Source organism: Protopterus annectens, chromosome 8.part0 (assembly GCF_019279795.1).
Source record: "Protopterus annectens isolate FY-2018-M chromosome 8.part0, PAN1.0, whole genome shotgun sequence".
Lineage (NCBI taxonomy): Eukaryota > Metazoa > Chordata > Ceratodontiformes > Protopteridae > Protopterus > Protopterus annectens.
In genome coordinates, this window is record NC_056741.1 from 1,667,349,751 (window position 1) to 1,667,375,625 (window position 25,875).

Here is a 25,875-nt window from a genome sequence, read left to right on the forward strand (position 1 = left end):
TTTGAAAGTTTACTTGACTGCAACATATTAATGTATGTAAAACCTATGTTTTAAACATATACATTGCTATAATTCATTTGATTTATCTGACTGACAAGTATAAATATCTTTATGACTCTATTTTAGAAGATGTCATATGACATATTTTAAAGCAGCAGTTCAGATATATAAAATACAGATGGCTTTCTACACAATAATACAAGTATATTTGAGAATTTACATAGCTATGCAGTATGATTTATAACTATTTCTATAGATATAATATTTTATTTAACTGGAAATAATAAGTATGAGAAAAAAGCTTTGATGCAAGTAATTTAATGTCTTTTGGAAGCTGTCAACTGCATTTCTATGACAGAAAATAGGTACATCTTAACATATGTACTGTCTGAACCATAATAGCCTAAGTTATTGATTTTGAATGAACATCAGAACTTATTCTTACAAACTTTGAATAAATTAATATGTAGATATGCCCCTTTTTTTTTCTCTCTCTCTCTCTCCCTCTCACTTCTTTTATTTCTCTCTCTCTTCTTGGTTCCGAATATCAAGTTTATTTGAATGCTATTTGATTATAAATGTATTATATTAAATAGATGTACATAGCAGTATGAATTGTTTTTAAAAGTTTCTATTTGTTTATATGATGCTGATTTATCAAATGTATAGCTTTGTCTTACCAGATAATCTAATTGAAAGTTGTTAATTTAAGTTAATTATAACTAGTATTAAATTGATAAGGTGGCAGCTGAGGTACTGCTGCTTAGGGTAGGGGGTTAACTTGAGTAGTATGTGCTACTCTAAGTTGGAGTTTTTAACTCCAGGCTGGGTGCAAGGTTTAATCCTTACATTATCTTCTTTTGTTCACTGTTGTATGTATATAGTTCTGACATCCACAATACATTTTGTAAGCTCTTTGTCACTACAAACAAAATTGAATTTTATACGAAATCCCATAAGAGATTCAATAAATACAGCTATATTTAAAGGTACACTTAAAGGAGGAGGTATAACATTATTTATTTTGTTAATTGTTATTTTGATTATAAGTTTTATATGTTTTAAAAATGCCAAATGACTACTCTAAAAGGAATTTCTTTACACATTAATGGACTAAATAACCCGTGTAAAAGGGTAAGCTTAATAAGATACATTAATTTACATAAGGCCAATTTAGTATTCCTTCAAGAAACACATCTCCTGAAAAAAGATATTGATAAGTTAGCCACAAATAAATATACAGTATTGGTTAGTTCTGAGCACACTCAGAAAAAAAGAGGAGTGGCTATCTTATGGAATAAAAGTATGCCCATTCCTAAAACCATTAAGATTTATCGAGATGATAAAGGAATGTTTTGTATGATTACAATACAAATTAATGGAAAGACTTATACATTAATCAATGTATATTGGATACCAGGAATTGGTATTAATACAGTGAAATACCATCTTGATAAGATCATATCATTTTCTATAGGAGATATTATTTTGGCAGGTGACTTTAATTGTATCCTACATGAAAATGATACTATTACTATAGGAAAAAGGAAAATTACATCTAATGCAAAACATTTAAAGGATTTTGTTAATTCTTATCATTTAAATGATATTAATAATCAGATAGACTCAAAGTCATTACCATACACCTTTTTTTTCTAACAGATATAAAACTTATTCAAAAATAGATAGAGTCTTTATTTCTTACCAGATGGTAACAGAATTAATTAATTCTAAAATCATTTCATGTCCTATATCTGATCATAATTCAATTGTTTTTGAGTTCATGATAAAAAATACTTACAATGTTCAGATCAAAAGGATACCAGCATACTTAACTCAACTAAAAGACTATAAAGAATATATACTTTCAGAAGTACAACATTTTTTAGACATAAATAATACTTCTGAAGTTTCCATTGTTTATGTTTGGGATGCTTTAAAATCATATCTATATGGAAAAAGTATCAGATGGTATAATAATAAAAGGAAATCTTGGGATAAGGAATTGTTAGATATTCAAAGTAAATTAGACTCTTATAAACATAATAATAAAGAAAATATTATGGACAAGAAAGTCATTGAAGAAATAAACAAACTAAATGAGAAATACAAAGAAATTTTAACCCATAAAGTTAAAATAACTTTAGAGAAATACAAGTTTTGTCTTACTCAATAAGCCCCAAATACTTACATAGACTTAAAAACAAAACAAAAAGGTTGAATAAGCAAAATCATATCAAAGAAATTTTCTCTCTAAGGAAAAAGAAGAATGTTACTAGTCTACCAGAAATATTAGATGAATTTAGAAATCACTTTCACAAAATTAATCATAATAACATTAACATGGAACCTAAAGATAAAATAAAGGAATTTATAACTACGAACATGAATAAAAAACTTAATAAACAACAGATTAAACTATTGGATAAAAGTATTTCATATACAGAGGTTGTTACACAAATAAACAAGCTTAAATCAAACAAAGCACCAGGTAATGATGGTATTATACCAGAGATATATAAAATTCTTTCTAAAAGTACATACTCATTAATACATAAGGTTTTTATTTTGGCCCAAAATGAGCTAATAACCCCCCATCTTGGCAATACACATTTATTTCGCCAATTTTAAAACCTAATAAAGACCCAACTAGATGTACTTCATATCGACCCATTTCATTACTTAATGTTGATTATAAAATGTTTATAAGTATTTTTGCTGATAGATTGAAGACAATCATCCCAGGCATTATAGATATAGATCAGACAGGCTTCATTGTAAATAGAAACACTTTTGATAATATTAGGAGGACTCTTACATTAATTGATTTTGCAAATAGAAGAAAGAAAGACTTAACACTTATTAGTCTTGATATAAGTTCAGCATTTGATTCAGTAAGTTGGGACTACTTGTTTACCTTACTGAAGTGCACAAACTTCTCAGATGCATTTGTAAATCTAATTGAGCATCTATACAAAGGAGCATTGGCTTGCATTAAGATAGGAACATATGTCTCACAAAAAATACCCATTTTTAAAGGTACAAAACAAGGGTGTCCACTCTCTCCATTATTATTCACTTTAATAATGGAGCCTTGGGCTAATCTGATCAGAAATAGTACTGATATAGAAGGATTTGAAATAGATGAAAATACAACATCTAAAATTCAACTTTTTGCAGATGATGTTCTAATTACATCAACAGGATCTAATTCTTCCATGCAGTCTCTATTTGATAAAATGATGAATTTTAAAAGTATTTCTGGTTTAATATTCAATGAAGAAAAAACTAAAATACTACCTATATATACACGAAATAATGTTCTCATTAGTGATTTTAGTAAATATGTGCCCAATTCAGGACAGATAACTTATCTAGGTATAATATTAACTAAAGATATTAAATCTATTATACATAATAATTATAATACCTGTTTTCTTAATATACAAAATCTTTTCAATACCTGGAATAATATGTTTTTTACTATGGAAGAGAGACTTACAATTATTAAAATGATAATATTCCCCAAGATATTATACTTAATACAATCAATAATACTCCCACCTACAAAAATAATTATCAAGAAATTGAATACGCTAATGTTAAATTTCCTATGGGTACCTAATAGACCTAGAATTGCATTAAAGAAACATACTAATAGCTGTTCTCAAGGGGGTATTTCTTTTCCAGACTTTAACTTATATACTATCTCTTCCATTATAAAAGTTATTACTTTTTTAATAGATCAGTCATATGTTGCAAAATGGAAAGATTAATGGGAACTAATTAGTATTCACTTCATGAAAATCTCCTTAACACATAAAAATATGATTGTAAATAACTCCATGCTATGGTTACTAAAAGAATTTTGTACTTCACCTATTACACCAAAATATACAGTTAGTTATCCATTAAACATTATTATTAGTTATCATAATTTTATATTCATGCATCCTAAATATAAGGAATGGAATTTTATTATATCCCCTATAATGTATACACGAGGTATGCTTTTGTCATCCACTTCTGAAAGAACTCATTTAGCTACAGATAATGATCTAAAGTACTGGTATCAGTTGCTATCTGATAATAAAGTTAAAAATCTAGACTTCTTAAAACAAGAATTTGATCTGAGAGAAACTTGTTGGTTAGAAGTTCAGACCTTTAGACAACATCTCATTAATAAAATTGATTTAATGTCTATAACAGTTAGAGAATCTATCCCAACACTGATTGATTACTTGATATTAAATTTACAACATAAAGTTTCTGATAAAGGTAAGCTTTCATACATACATAAAATTATCAGAGAAGAAACTTTTTACAGTGTAGATACCTACTGGAATTATTTCACTTCCATTAATGGTGACCCACCAAATCAACAAGATAAACAATATATATTGGAATCTGCCTATAAAACTACTTCTTCCATTGTCTGGAGACTTTTACATGGAAATTTTTACATAGATCCTTTTATACACCTTTGATGATGAATAAAATAAATAATAAAGATAATCTATGTAAAAGATGTAATGTAGAAATTAATGCTGACTGGGCTCATATGTTTTATGACTGTATAAAATTGAAAGAATATTGGAAGTCAATCAATGATTTTTTGCAGGCTCTTTTTACAGATAATTTCATTATTTCTAAATCTCTCATATTATTCAACACTCCTGTACCTCAAAGTGTTAAAAAGGTTAAGCTTCCCTTGTTATGGTCTATTCTAGCAGTGGCTAGAAAAATAATAACCAGAAATTGGATTTCAGATACACCTCCTTCGTTCAATGAATTTAAAAATGTTATGACTATAGTGTGCCATATGGAATTGATGACAATAAAATCAAGAACTACTAGAAAAACATCTTATTATGTTATATGGGATACTTTACAAAACGTGTTAAAAAAATCTTAACTTCAATAGCATGATATTTTAGTTTAATTAACTGATTTGATTGTAGTGGATGTCTTTGTAAATACTTTGGTTATTTTATTGATTGTTATAATCATATCTATTTTAATTACTTGTATAAAATTGTTATGATATTTCTCTTGTATGTTAAAAACAATAAACTTGTTTTAAAAAAAGAAGTATCTAATAGACAATAAGCATTAGAATCATCACATAAACTAGAATCACAAGGAAAAACACATTTCCTCAAAACTGTCTCCTGAAATATTTAATACATCAACAAATACAGTTTTAGACTGTTGATTAAAATAATAAATCAAATGCAACCTTCTTGTAAAACTGAACATATCAATTTTCAACATGTAAGACCTAGGCAGAACAGTGGGTATAAATTTCAAACCAAGATTTGAAACAGCAATTACAGCATCAGGTAAAACCCACCCCCACAAATTCAATGCTACATTGTCATTCTTTTCAAGACATTGTAAGTCTCATGCAACACACAAAATAGTTTTAAAGTCAATACCAGCTCTTCTTTTTTCCTTGCCACTGCTGTCTATCTTTTGAATTGTCACAATGCCCTCATTTGCGACTAGTGTTCCCCTTTTGGAATCCATCACGAAAATGATCCTCCAGATAACCTGGTTGTTAAGCCACTAGCAGTGGGGATAAGATGGATCTTCTTCATTGTCTCCCTTTACTCCACTAACACTCACTTCCAATGAAGTGAAAGACACTCCATAACGCTTCTTGTTCCCCTCACTATCACAGGGAGGTCCGCCCTTTCGGCATCTGTTCTTATTGGTTTTTGCCATAAAGCACAAAGGCATAACCAATATTGTAATCCCGGATATCACTATTTATTTTTTTCATTTTTTGCTCAATAATCTCTCCGGACAGTTCATTAAGTCCTCTAACAACTGACTGTGCATAATCTTTTCCACGATCGACAGCTCAAAGTTTCAGTGCAAGCTTCACTTATTAAGGTAGTTAAAATATAATACAGTGTAGGACAGATACTGGGATTGACAACTTTAAAAAGGGGGTGGCGGCGCCCATGCCTAAATCTGCCACCGATGCAAAGGGCGTTCGTAAAGAGGAATGCCCTTTAAAAAAAACTTTTTTTTAAATTAAAATAAAATCAGCCTGCTCCAGGGGGGTGCAAGTGCACCCCCTTGCACCTGCCTGCAGGCGCCCTGTCAACTATCCTCTGTACAAGTTAAAATTACACTGTTATGTAGGAAGAACTTAGTTTGCACAGCTAACGTATGGCAGCAACCTGAAGTAGAATGTACTATATACATAAAAGGAGCACTCTTACAGAAACAAACAAGTACAGTACCTCACCACTTAGGTAGGGAATGGCAGGAAAAGAAGGATGCTGACCGGGAACTCTAAACTGCAGTGGCTGAACGGGAACTCCTGGTAGTGCCTATATGGCGGTCCGTAAACTCCCTGACTGGTGACATAAAATAGAGGATTCAGTAGCAGGTAAAATCTCCAGTTCTTTGCAGAAGGAAGGAAATACCTGCTGCTGGACCCACTATTTATTAGGGGAGAACAAAAGAAGCTTAGGTTGGGGGTGGAGGTGTTATGCAAGTGGTGGCTCGGAATGCAAGAATCCGATTGGCTGCCACCACTGCTTAGCAAGAACTTTTAAAATGCTTTTTCTGAAAAATCGTCAATGTGACCTTAATGTTAAAACACACTGAATCGTAACTAGATATGATAAATTACATATTTAGTTACGATTTCAGAGTGTTTTACATTAAGGTGAACTACAAATCAGCTGTACACTTTCTCTTGCTTGTGGAAGCACTCGGGGGTAACGGTTTGAAAATTGTATCTTCTCATGGTGCACTCGGGCTTAAACGCGCAGGCGCCATGAGAAGGTACTCAGGGTTAATGAGTTAAACATTCTCTTTAGTTAACAAACTTTTTGAGCTTTCCACTTGCCTGATAATGCAGTTTATGCCCTTGTAATGTCTTTTCTTGCCTCTTTGCATTGAGTAAATAATTTGTGTTGCTTTTCATTTCCTTTAATTCCATCTGGTTATGTTTGCACTGTTTTCTCTTGGTTTTACCTTCACTGTTGCCTTTACATCCCATGGCTCCAAATGTTTTGTTCTTTTCCATCCCGTTTCTGACACCATGTCACTTTTGTTTGGTACACAAATAAACGAGTCTTCATGGGCTCTGTTTAAGCAGCTTTATTCTATACAAACACATTACTGTAAAGCTTACTTGACTATGACTAAGTAACTTATATACAAACTAACTGCTGTGATCATACATGTTTACACACTGGCTGCTTCTTCAAAATGGCACTAGGGATTTCATGTGTCTGGAATTTATACATGCATGCACAGTCTCTCATGCTTTTTAAAGACATGGCACACACACGCTGCACTCTGATCTACAGTAATGTTGACTGCACACTCATTTCACTACAGATAGTGATGTGAATATGCCTTTGTACAACAGTCATATACAGTAACACTAAATTTCCCCCTCATTGCAGTTCAGATAGTTGTGCATATGTATCCCATTGAATAGCAATTACATACAAGACTGATTGCTCCTCTCATTACACTACAGATAATCATGTGTACTTACCCATTTGCATGACACTCATGTACAGTAACACTGACTTTCCCCTTGTTAATCTGCAGATACTGATGTGTAGTTACCTGTTTGTACAATTACATACAGTAATACTGACAGTCCCCCTCATGACACTAGAGATAGTGATTTGTACTAACCATGTGTATGGTAATCACAATCAGTAACACTGACCACCCTCTCATTACACTACAGACAGTGATGTGTACTAACCCCTTTGCACAATAATCACATGCAGAAATGTTGACTGTCCCTTCATTACACTACAGATAGTGATATGTACTTACCACTGTGTACAACAAAAATACAGAAACAGACATTCCCCTTTGTTACACTACAGATAGTGATGTGTTCAAACTCCTTTATGCAACACTCATACAGTAACATTGACTTCCCCCCTCATCTCACAACAAATAGTGATGCATACAGTAACACTGTCTGCCCCATCATTACACTACAGATAGAGATGCATACTTACCCTTTTGTACAACAATTGCATACAGTAACACTGACTGCCCCTCTCATAAGACTAAAGGTAGTGATGTGTACTTACACATTTGTACAACACTCATATGCACTAACACTGACTATCCCCTCATTATACCACAGATAGTGATGTGTACTTATCCCTTTGTACAACAATCACAGACATTAACACTATCTTCTCCCTCGATCCACTCCAGATAGTTATGCGTACTCAATCCTTTGTACAAGTACATACAGTAACATGTAATGTCCCCATCATTGCACTACAGATAGTGATGTGTACTTACCCCTTTGTACACCAGTCACATACAGTAACACTGACTTCATCCCTTGTTGCTATACATATTCTAATGTGTACTTACCCCTTTGTACAACAATCACATAGAGTAACACTGACTGTCTCCCTCATTACACTACAGATAGTGATGTGTACTTTCACCTTTGTAGAACAATCACATACAGCGAACCTGAATGACCCCTTCGTTACTCTACAGATGGTGATGCTCACTTGCACCTTTGTACAACGAATACTTAGAGTAACACTGACAGTCCCTTTCATTACTCTACAGATAGTGATGTGTACTTACCCCTTTGTACAACAATCGCTTACAGTAACAAAGAATTTCCCCTCATTACACTACAGATAGTGATGCATACTTATGACTTTGTACAACAATCACATACAGTAACACTACCTTTCCCCTTCATTATACTACAGATAGTGATGCATTCTTACTCCTTTGTACAACAATCATATATAGTAATAATGACTTTTCCCATCATTACACTACAAATACTAATGCATACTTACCCATTTGTGCAAAATTCACATACAGTAACACTGACTTTCCCCCTTGTTACACTACAGTTAATAATGAGTACTAATCCCTCTGTACAACAGTCACATACAGTAACACAGACTAACCTCTCATTACACTAAAGACAGTGATGTGTACTTATCCATTTGGGTGGCATTCACAGACAGTAAAACTGACTTTAACCTTGTTACACCACAGATAGTGATGGGTACTTACCCCTTTATACAACAATCACAGACAGTCAAACTATCTTTCCCCATCATTACACTACAAATAGTTATGCATGCTAACCCCATTGTACAATTATATACAGTAACAATGACTTCCACCTCATTACACTACAGATAGGGATGCATACTTACCCCTTCATACAACAATCCCATACAATAAAAGTGGCTGTCTCTCACATTACACTGCAGATACTGATGTGTACTTATTTTTTTGTGCAGCAATTACATGCAGTAAGACTGACTGTCCCTCTCATTGCATTGCAGGTAGTAACATGTACTTACTCCTTTGTTCAATTATCATATGCAGTAATGCTGACTGTCCCCTTCATTACACTACAGATAGTAATGTGTGCTTACCCCTTTGTACAACAATGACGTACAGTAACTCTGTCTCCTCATTAAACTAAAGATAGCAATGTGTACTTCCAATTTATACAATGATTACATACAGTAACACTATCTTTCTCCCTAAATACTCTACAGATAGTGATTCTTGCTTTCCTCTTTTTTGCAACAATCACATACAGTAACAATGACTCTTCCCCACATTACACTACAGATATTGATGTGTACTTACTACCCCTTTGTACAACAGTCACATAGTGTAACACTGTCTTTCCCTCTTATTACACTACAGATAGTGATGTGCACTTACCTCTTTGTGCAACTATTACACACAGTAGCATTGACTTTCCCCTTGTAACACTACAGATAGTGATACATACATACCACTTTGTATAGCAATCACATTTAGTAACACTGACTGTCCCTCTCATTACACTATAGTGAGTGATGTGTACTTACCCCTTTGTACAACAATAATATACAGTAATACTTACTGTACTCTTCATAATACTACAAGTAGTGATATGTACGTATCCCTTTGTATGACAATCACATACAGTAACACTGACTTTCCCCTTATTACACTACAGATACTGAAGTGTACTTAACCCTTTGTATAAGAATCACATACAGTAACAATGAAGTCCCCCCTCATCACACTACAGATAGTAAATTGTACTTACCCCTTTGTACCACAATCACTAACAGTAACACTGACTTCCCCTCATTACACTACAGATAGTGATGCATACTTAGCTATTTATGCAACATGCACATACAGTAACACTGACTTTCTCCCCTGTTCCACTACAGTTACTGATGATTACTTACACCTTTGCACAAAAATCACATACAGTAACACAGACTGACCACTCATTATACTACAGACAGTGATGTGCACTTAACCATTTGTGCGACACTCACAAACATTAAACCTGATTTTCCCCCTTTTTACATTACAGATAGTGCTGCATACTTACCCCTTTATACAAGAATCACAGACAGTCAAACTATCTTTCTCCATCACTACACTACAAATAGTTATTTATACTTATGCCATTGTGCAACAATCATATACAGTTTTATTTATTATTTTATTTATTTACATTTGTTGACTGGGAGTGTCCGACTGGACGTAGGTCCATTTTCAGTGGAGGCCTGGGGAGAAAAGCTCCACAGTTAAAATAAACAGACAGTAGTTACATTGGATTACATAGCGATTAACAATTTAATATAGCAATTACTTACAACATATTTACAGATGAAGACCATAGTACATCAGTAGACAACTAGAATCTTTATCTGTGAAGTACATAACAGACATTAACAAATGTTACAATAAGAAATTCCTGCTGTATAATAAGTAATAGGCTTATGAGCTTACAGTAACAATGACTTCTCCCTTCTTACACCACAGCTAGGGATGCATACTTAGCCCTTCATACAACAATCACATATAGTAAAATTGACTGTCCCCCACATTATGCTGCAGATACTGATGTGCACTTACTGTTTTGTACAGCAATTACATACAGTAAGACTGGCTGTCCCTCTCATTGCACTACAGGTAGTGATGTGTACTTACTCCTTTCTACAATTATCATATGCAGTAATGCCGACTGTCCCCTTCATTACACTACAGATAGTAATGTCTGCTTACCCCTTTGTAGAACAATGACATACAGTAACACTAACTGTCTCCTCATTAAACCACAGATAGTGATGTGTACTTATCCCTTTGTTCAACAGTCGTATATAGTAATACTAACTTTCCCCATCATACACTAAAGACAGTGATTCATAAGTGTGTACTAGAGTAATGGCCGTGGAGCCTTTACAAGCCTAGCCCATAGAAGTGCCCTGGCATTGTGCTGCCCGATGTTAGTTCCCAGTGCCTCTATCAAGTAGAGCCACTGGAGTGATCCCCAGGGTAAACTTTCTATTACCCATACACTCATCAAGATTTCTCTTGAAGAGGGTCACCGAGGTGCTCTGCTTGACATGTATGGGAAGTCTATTCCAGAGCATGGGGAGTCTCTGGGTGAGGAACCTGTCCTTCCAGCATGTTTTATTGATTGTGGTAATGAGGTTGAGGTCTCTGGAGTGTGTGGTGCAGAGGGATTGGGATTTCTTTAGATGTAGCATTTCTAACAGAGCTGGGTCAGCCGTGGCTTTGTAAGTCAAGCAGAAATCACCTCTAAGTAGGAAATATGAGATGGAGAATAGCTGGAGTCTTGAGTCTGTCCACATAAGACATGTGTTTGATGCCAATGATCCTCTTCATGAGGTACTTCTGTGGCCTCTCCAGCTGTTGCAGGTGTCTAGTGAGGTACATGCCAAATAGGGCATTATACTCGATGATTGGTGTAATGAGGGAAGAGTAGAGAGAGACAATGACCTCTTTCTTCCTGTATACAAAGCCCTTGGTAATGAGATGTGCCACATAGAAGGGCTTTCTGACCACAGTGGCAATGTGGTGGTTGAAGGAGAAGTTGCTGTCAACCTGTGTCCCCAGATCTTTTATAATGCCTTTAGTGTTCTGTGGGCTCCCATCGATGTGGTAATTAGTGTGAACTGAGTTTTTCCAAATGGGATGATGATGCATTTTTTGGCACTAAGCTTAAGGCCATGGTTTCGACACCAGTCATTGGTCTCAGTGAGGCCTTTCTGTAGAATGTCTGCATCACTTGGGGAGTTAATAATGGTTCCCAGCTTGCAGTCATCTGCAAACTTGGTCAGCCAGAGTCCCTTTGTGTTGGCCTGGACTTCTGAGAAATACATGCCGAACAGGAGAGGATTCAGGACTGATCCCTGTGGGACTCCACTCGTGACTGGTCAGCAGTCTGACTTGGAGTCTGCTGCTTTCACACTGTGTGTTCTGTCTGAGAGCCAGTTTATAACTCACCAAATGATATAGGGGTTGATGCCTAGTTTGGTGAGTTTATCAATAATTCTCGAGTGAGGAATGGTATCAAAAGCCTTGACCAGATTGAGGTAGGCTGTATGCACTGCCTTACCTTCATCCACAGCCCTGGTGACTGACTCAAATATGACAACTAGGTTGAGCAGGCATGATCTCCCTTTCACAAAGCCAAATTGCATGGGGTCTAGAGTCTGGAGATTTCCTATATCTTTGTTAATCAGGTCCATGATGATGGTCACCATAGATTTACATATCAGACTCATCAGGCTAATAGGGCAAAAATTCCCAGGGTCTGTAGTTACTCCCCCTTTATGGAGAGGGATGACTGTAGCAGTGTGCCATTCAGTAGGGACAAAGCCTGAGGTGAGGCTGTGACTGAAGAGAGCACACAGATGTGATGCCAGTTCACTTTGTAATTCATGTAGAACATAGCCAGGGATATTATTAGGCACCATGGAAGCTGCATTATTGGCGTTGGACAATGCAGCTTTAACCTGTGCTGCAGTAACTCTGGGTGCCTGGCATTCTTCTGGTATTGTGGTTGGTCCTTTGGGAGGAGAGGGGGGTAAAATTGGCACTGAATCTGTCGGCCAAAATGTTGGCAATATCTGTTGCCCAAGTATAGGAGGTACCATTGTGCAGTATCTCAGAGCAAATCTGGGTATTGCCATAGAGGTTCTTGATATAGCTATAGAAGGCTTTGTGACTGTTTTTAGTGTCTGCTGCAATTCTGCCTTCATAGCTGGGTTTAGAGAATTTGATGAGGGATCTCAACTTTTTGTTGAGGCTAATAAGGGAGTTTCCTGCAACAGTTTCTTCCTTCTGTTTTAGAGTTTATTAATGGCATGGGGCCACCAGATTGGCTTCCTTTTTTTGGAGGAGAGCGCCTTGGTTCTGTTTGGTATGGCTAGTTCCATGCATTTGTGTACATGTTCACACAGTGCATTGGTGTATGATTCAGCAGTCATGCAGCTATTTTCCATTGGCATGGGTGATGTGAAGTTAGCCATCTCTGTTTTTAGGAGTCCAAAGTCAGCTTTGGAGAAGTTTTTCAAGGTGGTTACCTTTTCGAAGGTTGTGGGTGAGATGTGGATTTCCATGGTGATTAGTTTATGGCCGGATCTGACCAGGAAGGGATTGACTATTGGTGTAGAGCAATGATCACCCATGTTAGTAATAACCAGGTCAAGGATGTTGCTTCCTCTAGTGGGAATCAGAATGAGCTGGTCCAGGGCATTGGAACTGATGAATTCCAGGAAGAGTTGGGCCAGTGTATTGGTGCTTGAGTAGTTTTCCCAGTTGATGGAGGGGTAGCTGAAGTCTCCTAGTAAGAGAGTGTTGGGTTGGACCTTGATAGATTCCAGGGTGCTTAGGAACGTGATGCATACTTACTTCTTTGTACAGCAATCACATTCAGTAACACTGGCTGTCCCCTTATCACACTACAGATATTGATATGTACTTACCCCTTTGTACAACAGTTACATACAATAACACTTACTGTCATTACAGTACATATAGTGATGTGTACTTATGTATTTGACATTCACATGCAGTAAAACTTACTTTCCCCCTTTTAACACTACAGGTAATGATGTGTACTTAACCCTTTGTACAACAATCATATACAATAACAGTGCTACAAAGGGCAAGTACTTACCCCTTTGTATGAATACAGATGTGTACTTGGCCTTTGTATGGCACTCACATAAAGTAACCCTCTCATTACAGTACAGATAGTGATATGTGCTTACTCCTTTGTAAAGCACTCACATGCAGTAACACTCACATTCCTCCCTTTTTACATTACAGATAGGGATGCGTACTTACCCTCACACAAAATGACTACTTTTTGATACCAAAATGTTTTGTGGACTTCAGCTACAAAAGTGACTACTGCTTCATTACACAAATCATTCTGGACTTCCTCACTCATCTAAGTGAACTAGCATTACTTGCAGTGTGGTTGTGGGTCACATCATGACACTAGGTAAATCTTCCATGACTGCAGCTTAAGGGCAGAATATCATCTGAGAAGTGTTTTATGCATCTCTACATACTGTATGCTGTAATGAAATAAATCCAAATGGTACTCAACAAACAAAGAGTTGGCAAAACTATCCTCTGATGAGAAAGGCAATGTTCATCCATTCAGCAGATAGGTATGTAACTAATTTTCATAAATATTTCAAAACAAGGCATTGCAATTTAAAGTCCTTTATATAACTAAACAATACAAAAAATGCAATAAATTAATGTGTAACTGACCAACAGACTGTGCTGTCAGAGATTTCACCTTTTTTGCCAATCTGATCCCAGAGGTCAGTTGAAGTTATCTGTCCAGAAGACTTTGCTTTCCATGGAATCTGGTCTTCATCATCAGAACATATGACAGTGTTCACGTTGCTACTTTTTGATGACAACATGGGACTAGGATCAGGGTAGCCCAGGGGAACTGACAACTTGGAGTCTTCTGTGAGAGTTGTAGCAGCCCGATGGTTGCCAAAGGTCTTCATAGTCCTTCCTGGTAGGTCAACGTAAAGTGTCCCATAAAGGGAGGCATCTGGGACTACAGGAATACTCTGACCTTGGAAACATTGTCTCTTCCTGTCAAATGATAGTGCTGCAGAAACAAGAATTAGTGGATGATAGCATTCAGTATTATGTAACAGAAATTGTGAGTTTTTCACTACACATTCCTACATCTCTGGCTGGAATAGGCAATCTCTTTCACTCATAATGTGAGAACTAACAAAAGCAAGCAACTCTTAGCAAAAGGGTATACACAGTATATCTGATCTTTTGGAAACAAAAGAAATGGCTGCCTTAATTAAAGGAGTTTTATCCCTTTAATTTCCCCCTCTTCCATGCCAGTGAAAGTCCTATCCCTGGTAGTTCATTCATTCCTTGTTTTCTTCTCTTCTCCCATGGCATGAAACTTGTTTTGAGTCTATAGAAAAATACTGATTCCAGTGGCCTGGATAAGTCATGTTTCAGGCTGTTCAGGAGGCATCCCCCGATAATAACAGGGCCCATAGAAGTGGTGTTTTTGGCCTTAGAAAGCACAGCCAGGAACTGCTCCTTATTTATAGTTGGTGGGGTTAAGTATGAGGTATTCCCTGGGGGTGGCTGTGGATGAGTTGGGGGCATACCTCTTAGCACAATAAATCTGGAATAACAGAATTTGTGTTAGCGTGCATTTTTTCTGAAGGATATGGTGTCTGAAACTCAAATGTATGTCATTATTTAGTGACTTCAATTCTCAATGATTTGCCAGGAGATTCTATGAAAATCTGGATAATTGAGAAGTATGGTGGTGGTGGTGGTGGTGGTGGGGGGGTGTTGGAGCTGAATTTGTCATCCAACAGGTTCACTATATTAACTGACTCAGTGAATGTGGCATTTTTAAAAAACATTGCTGTGTGCTACCTTCAAAGTTTCCAACAGAGCTGAAGGAGGACATATGGTTGTCTTTGGCCCAGGAGGGGCACTATCACGTAACTCTTTCTTCCCCATCGCATCACCAACATTTGCTATCTACCTGAGGAAAACATTTTTAGAATCTACTTGAAGTATAAAAATACCTGTGTAAACACTTCCATGCAAAGATCCTAAATCTTCTAGACTTTGATGCATATTTGGGTAACATACATATATACCCCATTGTTTCCTTGTTAATTGCTTATCCAATCTCTCTTCCCAATCCTTGCCAACCTTGTCTGATTCTTACAGTTCTCATGCAATATTTTATATGGACTACTAATTAATCCTTTTTTACAGCAACTTTTGTTATAGACTTTGCTAAAACTCTACCAGCACTGGTCTTTCACTAGGATCCCCTATCTCTTTCTCTTTGTGAATACTCTAGCATCAATCCTTGATAGGGAATGCAATCTTTAGCCTTTAGTCCAAATAAATTATTTGCCTCCTTGCTATTCTATTATTTTTTCCCCCTCTAATTATTTGCTGCCAATACATTGGTTCTTTTGTCAGTTTTCTCCAATAAATTCCAGCCCCCTCCTGCCTTTTGTCTCTATCCCTAATTGCAGACATCACTATCAGCAGAATCTCCTTTCTCCATTCCCATGTTGGCTTATTTCTTAAAATACTTTTTGCTACTTTATGAATATAATATTCTGTATGGTTATTGTTATTCCTGAAGGATATTCATCCAACATTTTAGTATCTCCTTGTTTTTTGAGCTTCCTCCCTTTTCTTGATCATGCCTTTCCACTCTGAATTATAACTTTCTGCTTGTGCTATGTATAGGAAACTTAACTGTATAGCTCAAAATACCTCTTCCAATTGAGTAATCCCAAAGTGCCTTGTACTATTGGAAGAACCAGCTTATTTATTTTATTTATTTAACATTTGTTTACAGGGAAAGTCTGACTTGGAATGAGCCAATTTTCAGTGGACGACCCCAAGGAGAAATGCTCCAGATGTATGTCTTTGTAACATGGGAGGAAACTGGAGCACCCAGAGGAAACTCACATGAATGTAGGTAGGATATGCAGACTCCACAGAGAAGGCACCCCAGCCGAGAATCAAACCGGAGAACCTCTTGCTGTGATGTGACAATGCTAACCACTGAACCACTGCCCCATTTTATCCCACTTGACTCTTGCTGCCTTCCCCTCCCAGATAATATCCTTCAGCTCTCTATTAATTGCTATCTACAACTTATCCTCTGACTGATAAAAATATGCCTGACCTATGTATAAGACCTTATAATTTTCTTACAATCAACCTTATAATTTTATCAGGGAATGCAACTGCTTCCATTGCCTTGCTCATAAACTCCCAGCTTACTCTGTCAAATACTTTCTCTGCATCATGACTCTCCAACAACAGTGGTATTTTCTTACATTCTGCTTCCCTCTGCATCATCTTTGTTCTGTTAATGTTGTCAAATGTTTGCTTCCTCTCCACACAACCACATTGATCCATAGCTATCAATTTTGGCATCACCTCTGCCATTCTTTTAGCTGCTCTTTTAGCCACTATAGATGTAAACACTTTATAATAATGGTTTATGACATAAACGGGGCTGTATATGATGGGTCTTTACCCTCTTTAGGTATTACAGACACCACCACTTTCTTTCAGGATGTTGGTGCTTCTCTTCCTCTTAAAATACTGTTAAATCAAACCTTGCAGATCTTTATCATTGTTCCTTCCTAGCTTCTAAACTGCCACAGGAATACGATCTATTCCTGGGAACTTTCCTATAGATTCAGTTATACATCACCATTTTTATCTCATCTCCTCCAATCTTAACTGTTACAATTTAGCCTCATCCACCTCTAACCCTGGCATATTTAATTCTTTCATTAACATTTCCATTTGTACCTTTTTTTGATTTCCATATTTCTCTACTTTATACAGATTTTCATAAAATTTCCAGAATATTTCTAGGACCGCTATAAGATCTCTTGTTATCTTCCTTGTTAAAGGATCCCCAAGCTTGGCAATAACCCTGTCTACTTTCTGTTCAATGAGCCATTGTGCTAAAATATTTTGTGCTCTGTGGTTAGTATCCAAAAGCAGTTGCTTGATAGCAATCTTTCTAAACTCATGCTTATTATCAAGGTAATCCCTTATTTTCTGTTTAGCATTCTGCAATTGCTGCTTTTCTTCTGTGAGATTCCCTCTCTCCTATGGTACTTCACCCTTTGTCACTCCCTCTAAATAATTATTGCTACTTCCTAACCATATCTCTCTCTCTTTTATTTCCACCATGTTTTATACTCCACTTTAATTTTATCCCACTCCCTAGCTATATTTTCAGAAGAAATTTGTATCTTCTCTAATAGCTCCTGAATAATTTCCACTGCCCATTCCTTAAGTCCCTGTCTTTTTAATAGATAAGTGGGAAAGTGCCAATTTCTCATTTTTATTTCATTACCCTGCAGTTTTATTTACTTATCATTGGTATGTGATCTGACATGGTTTTTGGTTGCATATTAAAACTTTCAATTAAATGCATGTTTCTGTGAAATATAAGTTCTGTCTAGGCTAGACAGAACTTATATTTCTGTGAAATATAAGTTCTGTGTAGCCTAGCCCAGTTTTTGTACTTTGGGGAGTAATATATAAATTCACTCCGGATTCCTACTACTGAATTCACATCTTCTATGCCAAATATTTTCATAAATTTCTTCAAAAATCTAACGTCCTTTGTTATGTTTTCCCTTCTGTCCCCCCAGATATATCTTTATTGCTGCAAATCAAATTCCAGTCATCACCTGTAAGTATTATTCCATGCTTAAAGTTGATTATTTCTCCCCAAATTTTCTAAAGCTCCATTATAGCAGTTTTAGGTGGAATATAAATACATGCCAGGGTAATCCTCCTCCTTTGCCAGTAGAGCCTTAGTACTACAAATCTACCATTTTTTTCTTCTTTATTCTCTTCTATCACTATTGAAGCTCCTTTTGCTATTAATATAAGTACTCCTCTCTTCTTTTGTTCTAGGTATTCTGCTGAATAACCATCCTGAAAACCTTTCTTTATCAAATTCACAAGCTCAGTTCTTTCCAAATATGTCTCCTGTAGCATAGCTATTTGCAATCTACATTTTTAATATAGTTCACTACTGTTTCTGCTTTGTATGTATCTGTGAGACCATTTGCATTTACAGATAATATGGAAAGTGTCAGTATGTTAAAAAGTTATTCCCACTTTTTATGTGTAACAGTTTTTTGTTAAGTGTCCAGTTCCAGCATTTGTGTTACAATCATACACTAATATTCAGCAGGTTGATCTTTTATGTAGTTGTTTCTTATCATATCCATTTGAGCCTATGTCACATCTCACAAAACTGTTTTATTAAAAGCCCTAAAAAACACCACCAACACACCCCTAAAACATATTAACTTAATACTAACAGAAAAACTATGTATATCTTCAAATATTTAAAGTTTTACTTTCCTAACTGAAGCAATTGTCCCAAACTGACAGCTACACTCACAGACTTGGATTAACCCAAAAAAAAAATAAGGTTATCCATTCTAAGAAGCATGGTACAGCCTGTGCATCTACTAAGTGCTGTCTGTTTTTGTCTTATCTTTATTACTCTTCCAGACTGGGAAAATACTTGAATGCTTTCAGAAAACATTATCGTCTAGCCACTGAAGGAAAGAAGTATTCTGTTCTTATTGCTCTTTATCAGATTGTCTCCATGGAGACATGAGAATAAGATACACAACTGCTTCTACAGGCACTCATTTATTTCATTGTTTGTTTATTTATTTATTTATTTGCTTTCTCTTAAAACTTGTTACTAGATCAAGCCAAGGTACTTAATCCAGTCATTCCGCTATTCAACACTGAGAAAAAGTGCATGAAATATTCTTTTAACATGCTCTTTAGACCAGACTTTTCTTCTTCTTTTTTTTTTTTTTTTTTTTTTTACATTGCAGTGCCTATGTTTCTTAAAACTGAACATGGAGAAAGAAAGAACAAGGGAAAAAACAAAACATCTGCACATGTTTACTTCAGTATCCCCATTACACTCAAAAATAACTGAGGAAGTTTTACTTTATAGCATGCAGATTATATTATGCATTATAAACATACTACTGTATTTAAGTACTCTCTCATATGGAATAGTGTTGTTATACTTGTAATAACATATGCATATACTTTAGTGTCTCTTTTTTCAACATTATTTTAAATCTACCTTGTACCAGATTCTCTCTGCCTCCTTTCTCTGCTATATGTACTGACAGTTTTTCTTTTTTTTCCCTTTTTTTTCTTTATTGACTGATTAAACTCAGCTGTAAGCTCATTATTGTTTGTATCTAATCTCAAAATGCATGTTCATTACTGTTTGTATTTACACTAGAGCTTTTCTCCTCGGGTCTCCACTGAAAATGAGCTTCTGGTTCAATTGGACCAACCTGGTTAACAAATGTCAAATAAATAAAAACTACTGTTAAGAACAAAATGTTGTTTTATTGATGGTCCAACTCCTTCCTTCCTTCCTCCCCTTCCTAAATGCTCTTCCAAACATTAATGACATAAAGTAGGGCATATGTTTTAGAATCAAACTTAAAAAAATTCGAAAAAGTCCAATATTTCCAGGTGTTCTTGTTCTGTCAAGTTTTATAAATATAATCAATGCTTTGTAATCTCACATTTATTTGTCCATTTCTGAGTTGATAGCTTTATTCCTGATGATCTCCATATTTCAAATATAGTGCCTGCTTCATTTCCAATGTACTCCTAGTTCTTCTAGTCACCTCATGCTTGTTTCTGTCCCACAAGCATTTTCCATTGAATTATTGGAAAATTTTTCACTGGCACAGTCTTTCTGTGGGCTTTACTATCAGAAGAACAAGAAGCAAAATTGTCTTCTGTTTCATAGCTAACTTTTGTTTGGACAAACTTTGTATTTCCTCCTTAGCATGTTCTGAACTGAAAAATGATTTTGTCCCTCCAGGAAAGAATATTCTGAAAATAGCTGGGTACAGCAGCATGAGCCTTACACCTGCTTCTTGACAATCCCTGATTAGTGGAATAAATTTACCCCTGTTCTGCCTGGTATATAGTGAGTAATCATTTTCTACTGTTTCCCACTTTTAGCACTTTGTCCTTCTGCCACAGTTTTGTCAGAATCAACTCCTCCTGCTAGTAGGAGTGCATCTTTACTATTAAAGGTCTAGGATGCTTTCTCATGGCTAAGTTTGAAGCATACACTTGATGTGGCCTTTCAATGAACAGCTCCTGCTGTGGAATACCAATACAGTTGCTTATTTGTGCTTTCATAAAATGAATACAGTCTGTTCCTTCTGCTTCTCTGGTACAGCAGAAAATCTCAGGTTTTCCCTACATGCTCTGTTTTTGATTTCTATTATTTTTTTTAAACATTTCTTCTTGAGCAGTCTCATATTCAGCTAGTCTTTTCTTAATTTCAACCTCTGATCTTTGTAGTTGTATCACCTCATCTGAACATCTCAGCCTTTTGTTACTTGAGTTGATATACTCCTTCAGTTTTTTTTTATTTTAATCAGCTCTGAGTACATTTGGCTTGTTTTGTCCTCTAGGTTACTGGAAGTCATGTCTTGCACCAAAGCAGGAGCTTGTACTGCTTTTTGTTGAACAGCTGTATAATTCTTCCCTTTCATGGCTTTTTCTCAAATTTTGTGACTGATTTTATTTCAGGTTCTCTGAATTTCTTTTTTGCTGGCATCCTGGCAGTGCACTTGCTAGCCAGTTACTGAAATTTACCCAAAAATACAAGTTTACTGACTCTGTCTTCTGAGTTTCTGTTTTCACACCAAGTGAGCTACAATTAAGCTGTTAATCAATATGGAGCCATCTTGGAAGTCTGGCCTAGGAGGCTATCTTGACCTCATAATTGGCTTTCATGGTCTTAATAACTCACTTAGTTTTCTTTTTCGTTTGATTAGGGAGTTATCTTATCTTAGAAGCTGAAAGAATGGCACTAAAAACTGCGGATCTACATGAAGAAAACAGCAACCAAGGAAACCAGCTAGTTTTTATTGATTAAGCACTTTTCATCCTGCTGATACTCAGAACTTCTTCAGATGCAAACATACTTTTTGTATGTTTGTATCTGAAGACCAGTTAACAAAAAAACACAAAAGCACACTTGAGTCCGGTTCCAGACAAAATGGCCACACAAAGCTCGAAGGTTGCTCTCTTTATTAAACTCACAGTTTAATAAAGAGAGACAACCTTTGGGCTTTATTGTGTAGTTGTTTTGTCTGGAACCAGACTCATGTGCTTTTGTGGTTTTTGTTTCCTGGAATTACAGTTTGGCACACTTCTCCATTGTCGTATTTTATTTGTATCTGAAGAAGTTCTGCATATCAGCAGGATGAAAAGCACTTAATCAATAAAAACTAGTGAGAGCTGTTTTCCTTGGTTGCTGTTTTCTTCGTGTAGATTTGAGTTATTTAATCTTCTTGGGAGTTACACTTCCTCATTTTAGCTATGACTTTTTTTTCCTTTTGACAATTAACCTGTTTAATTTAGGATTCCACCAAGGTGTTTGTTTTTTGAGTTTGTTTTGGGATTATTTTTAAGTACAGCAGCCTGTATGCAGCCATTGACATAGCTGTGTAGGGTTTATGTGAAAAATTCTGCATAAGATATGCTTTCTGTGTCTGGAGAAGCATTGAATTTTGGCAAGCTATCACTTAATAAATGGCAGTTTGTATTGGAGTAGTTCCTAACTGTTACAGGAGTTATTGGGGTTACTGAATTGATTTTTATGTTTTTTATTTAGAAGGAGACATGCTTGTAACCAGACTTTACCAGTGAGGATGTGACATGGGGGGGTTATTCAGCACTCTCTTGTATTTGTGAGTAACTGGTCCAGTATGTTGGAAGCTCTAGTGGGAGTATGCACTATCTGGTCAAAGGTGCTTGTGTTAACAAAGTCCAGTAATCTCTGTTTCTGCAAGTTAAAGGCTGAATAGGATTTCCAATCTATAGTGTGGCAATTGAAGTCCCCAGTGAATACGGTGTTTGGCTGGATGGTTAATCTCCAGTAGGTCTAAGTATGAGCTATGGATTTTGTGAGACATACGGGGTGATCTAAAGCTTGCTATGATATGGTATGGGATATGTGTGCAGCTACTGGTCTAAATGTGTGGAAGGCACTGAAATCTTGTACTGCTGAGATGCTTTCTGTGTCTCAGTAATTGTAAATATTATATACATTCCAAGTTGAGGAGAGCTTGGGGGGGTAGAATTTCTTGTTTAGGCTGCTGGCACTGAGCAGCAATATTTGAGTTGATTTTGCTATCTTGTTAGGTTTGTCAATTTGGCATTGTCTTAAAAAGGCTCTGGGTGAGAATAAAGTTTTAGCCTATATTCAAAGTCTAGAGGAGACAGGGACAGTCCAACCTTGGCAAACTAATGTGGTTTGTTAACCACATCCTTCCATGCTGATAAATATTAGATCCCTCTAGAATGACACCACTGTTTAAAGTGAATCGTCTTCTGTTCATATTGTGGCAACATCCTTGGCAGGGTAGAATGCTGCTCCATGCAAGGCATGTACCTGTGTGTGACACACACTCATAGGGATCTATAATGACTCTCTTTGTATAGTCTAGGGTGGTATGTCTCAGGTCATTTACACCTATATGGACTATGACTGAATAATACTGTTATCTGTGATATAATGACTTGAGTAACTTGATGGATCCTTGCTCCTTTATGTTCTCCTGGTGAGTGGAGTGTCAGCATGTCATACAATGGAGTTCCATATGACTAGACTCATTGGAGTGAGTGCATTTGCTGTCTTATTGTTTTTATATTTTGACTGCCATTGATACAGCTGCATGTGTGGTGTTAGATACTGGATTTGGTGAGTGCCTTTGGGTTTGTTTAGAATAATTATTACAGCTGGAAAATCTAGGAGGTCTTTGGAGTTTAGAAAGATTGCATGTAAGTGCCTCAGCATATGATAATCTGTGTGCATGTGTTTGCACTATGCATGAGGTGTCTAGTCTTCATTATTTTGACAACCTGGTATATATTATGTGTACTTGTATGACAGAGTTTGGCCTCTAGTGTTGTTGTGTTAGTACATCTCTTGCATGCTGTATTTGTAACTTTAAGGATTAAGTGGTTGTCGATGTACAGGAGAGAATTGCTACATTGTCTCTGGATACCCATGTCCCCCAAGCTAGCTGCTGAGAAGTTGGGGAATTGCTTATACATGTTGTCAGGTCCTTTACTTGGTGAACTACAAGGGAGGGGTGTAAGGAGATTAACAGAAGGCTACTAAATGTACTTTGGGATTTGAGGCAGACTCATTTATATAATACTGAATTTAATGGCATTCCTACTCAGTGTGCAAATGGTAGTTATACTATACGTACTGAGTTGCAGTGTACAGTTTATGGGCAGTTCTATAGCGTCATTTTGCTTTCTAGATGTTTGCATCTATACAGCACACTGCTAAACACTACTGCATAATGAGCAGCTGTGCACAAACCCATCAAATGTATACAGGCACTAACACAGCAGTAAACTGACTTCTGAGCCCAATGGCCAATGAAACAACCACACTTAGAGCTCTTCTGGGTGTTTCCCAACTCATATAGACTGGGCCATCACCTACTGCCACTAGACAGGTAATTCTGGTCCTCCTAATGTAAAAACACACTAAAAGAAGGCCACAAGTGTAAAGGTACCACAAACAACTAGTTAGAATAGTCCTTCTAGATGATGATTTCAAGGCAAACAATGCATCAGAGACAACAGTGTAAGGAAATGCACTTTTTCCAAGTCAAATTGTTGTTCAAAGCACAAATAATTTAAGAAACAGCAGAGATTTACCTTAAATTTAAAAAGTGCAATATTATTCTTCGATGGACAAATGAACACATGTCATTTGCTGAAAACACTTTCAGTGAATACGATTTCAAGCATTTTTTGCATTGGGACAAATCACCCTGCAAACCCTATTGAGAGGGGACTCCCATACCCATTCTAACTTACACATACCAATTCCATGGTCACTCAGCAGTGGAGAACATGCCAAAAACCCTGGTTCAGTCAAAATGGCTTTTAGAGATTCAGTGTTTGCATTGCCTTCCGAAGTATAATCCTTTGACAGGCTTTCAAGATCCCTCAAATGTCAGTGGGAAAGCAAAGGGACCACTAATTCCAAACCACAGCATGCTCATCAGGTTACAGAAATCATGGAAGGTAAATAACTAATGGAAAGTATAGAATGAAATGACTTACTTATACCACCAGAGGAAGATGTCAACAGATTAGTGAATGTAGCAGATATATAACTCATGTCAACTGATAGTGATAAATAAAGCAAAATACAGTCAGCATGGACAGTGTTGGGGGCATTTCTCTATAGTTAAGTTATAGTTAAGACATCTTTGACTAATGATCTTACTGAGACTGTATTGCATCTGTCTTTCAGAAACAATCTGACATGTCATTTTTATTGCAATAGAAAAAATGTTCAGGATCGAATTACCCATTTAAATGAATAAATATAAATATATAGATATATATATTTTTAAGGGAATAGCTTTTTTTATACTTTTTCTCTGATCCAGAATTTGGAAGCTAATGAAAATTTCCAGTAATCATGACTGCATGTAGGTGATCAGTCAGCAGAGGGGTACAGAGGTTAAGGTCTAAGTCTCATGGCTCTTGACTCCACAGATGTGATCCTGCTGAAGTGCCTGCCATGTAAGGTCTGCACATTTTCTGTGAGTTTTCTCTGCATGTTGATTTTCTCCCAAATCTAAAGCAAGCAAAAAGTAACTTTGTGACCCTCCTAAATGACAGATATATGTGCATGTGTGTGCGTGCGCGTGTGTATCTGGGTATGTTGGTGGAGAGTTACAGTAATACACTAATAGGGAGCACACTTTTGGTACTGGAACAGAACCATAATAATGTTGCTTTTTGCTGTACCAGGAATAATTCCAAACTGAAATGTGTAGAGATGATTCAGCTTGGACAACATCAAATGTACACTTGTCTGAGAGACATTCTTCACTGCCAGTTATTGAAATGGCTGAC

General features: G+C 36.2%; 1 protein-coding gene across 4 annotated transcripts in view; it reads right to left on the reverse strand.

The window, feature by feature from the left end:
- The window catches only part of ROBO4 (roundabout guidance receptor 4), a 1,497,877-nt gene that overhangs the window by 547,120 nt on the left and 924,882 nt on the right, over positions 1-25,875 (reverse strand). For all 4 annotated transcript variants that reach the window (XM_044081194.1, XM_044081193.1, XM_044081195.1 and 1 more), the window contains one exon: positions 14,633-14,959. In XM_044081194.1, coding sequence (XP_043937129.1) covers positions 14,633-14,959 — 327 coding nt within the window. The remainder of the gene's footprint in view (positions 1-14,632; positions 14,960-25,875) is intronic.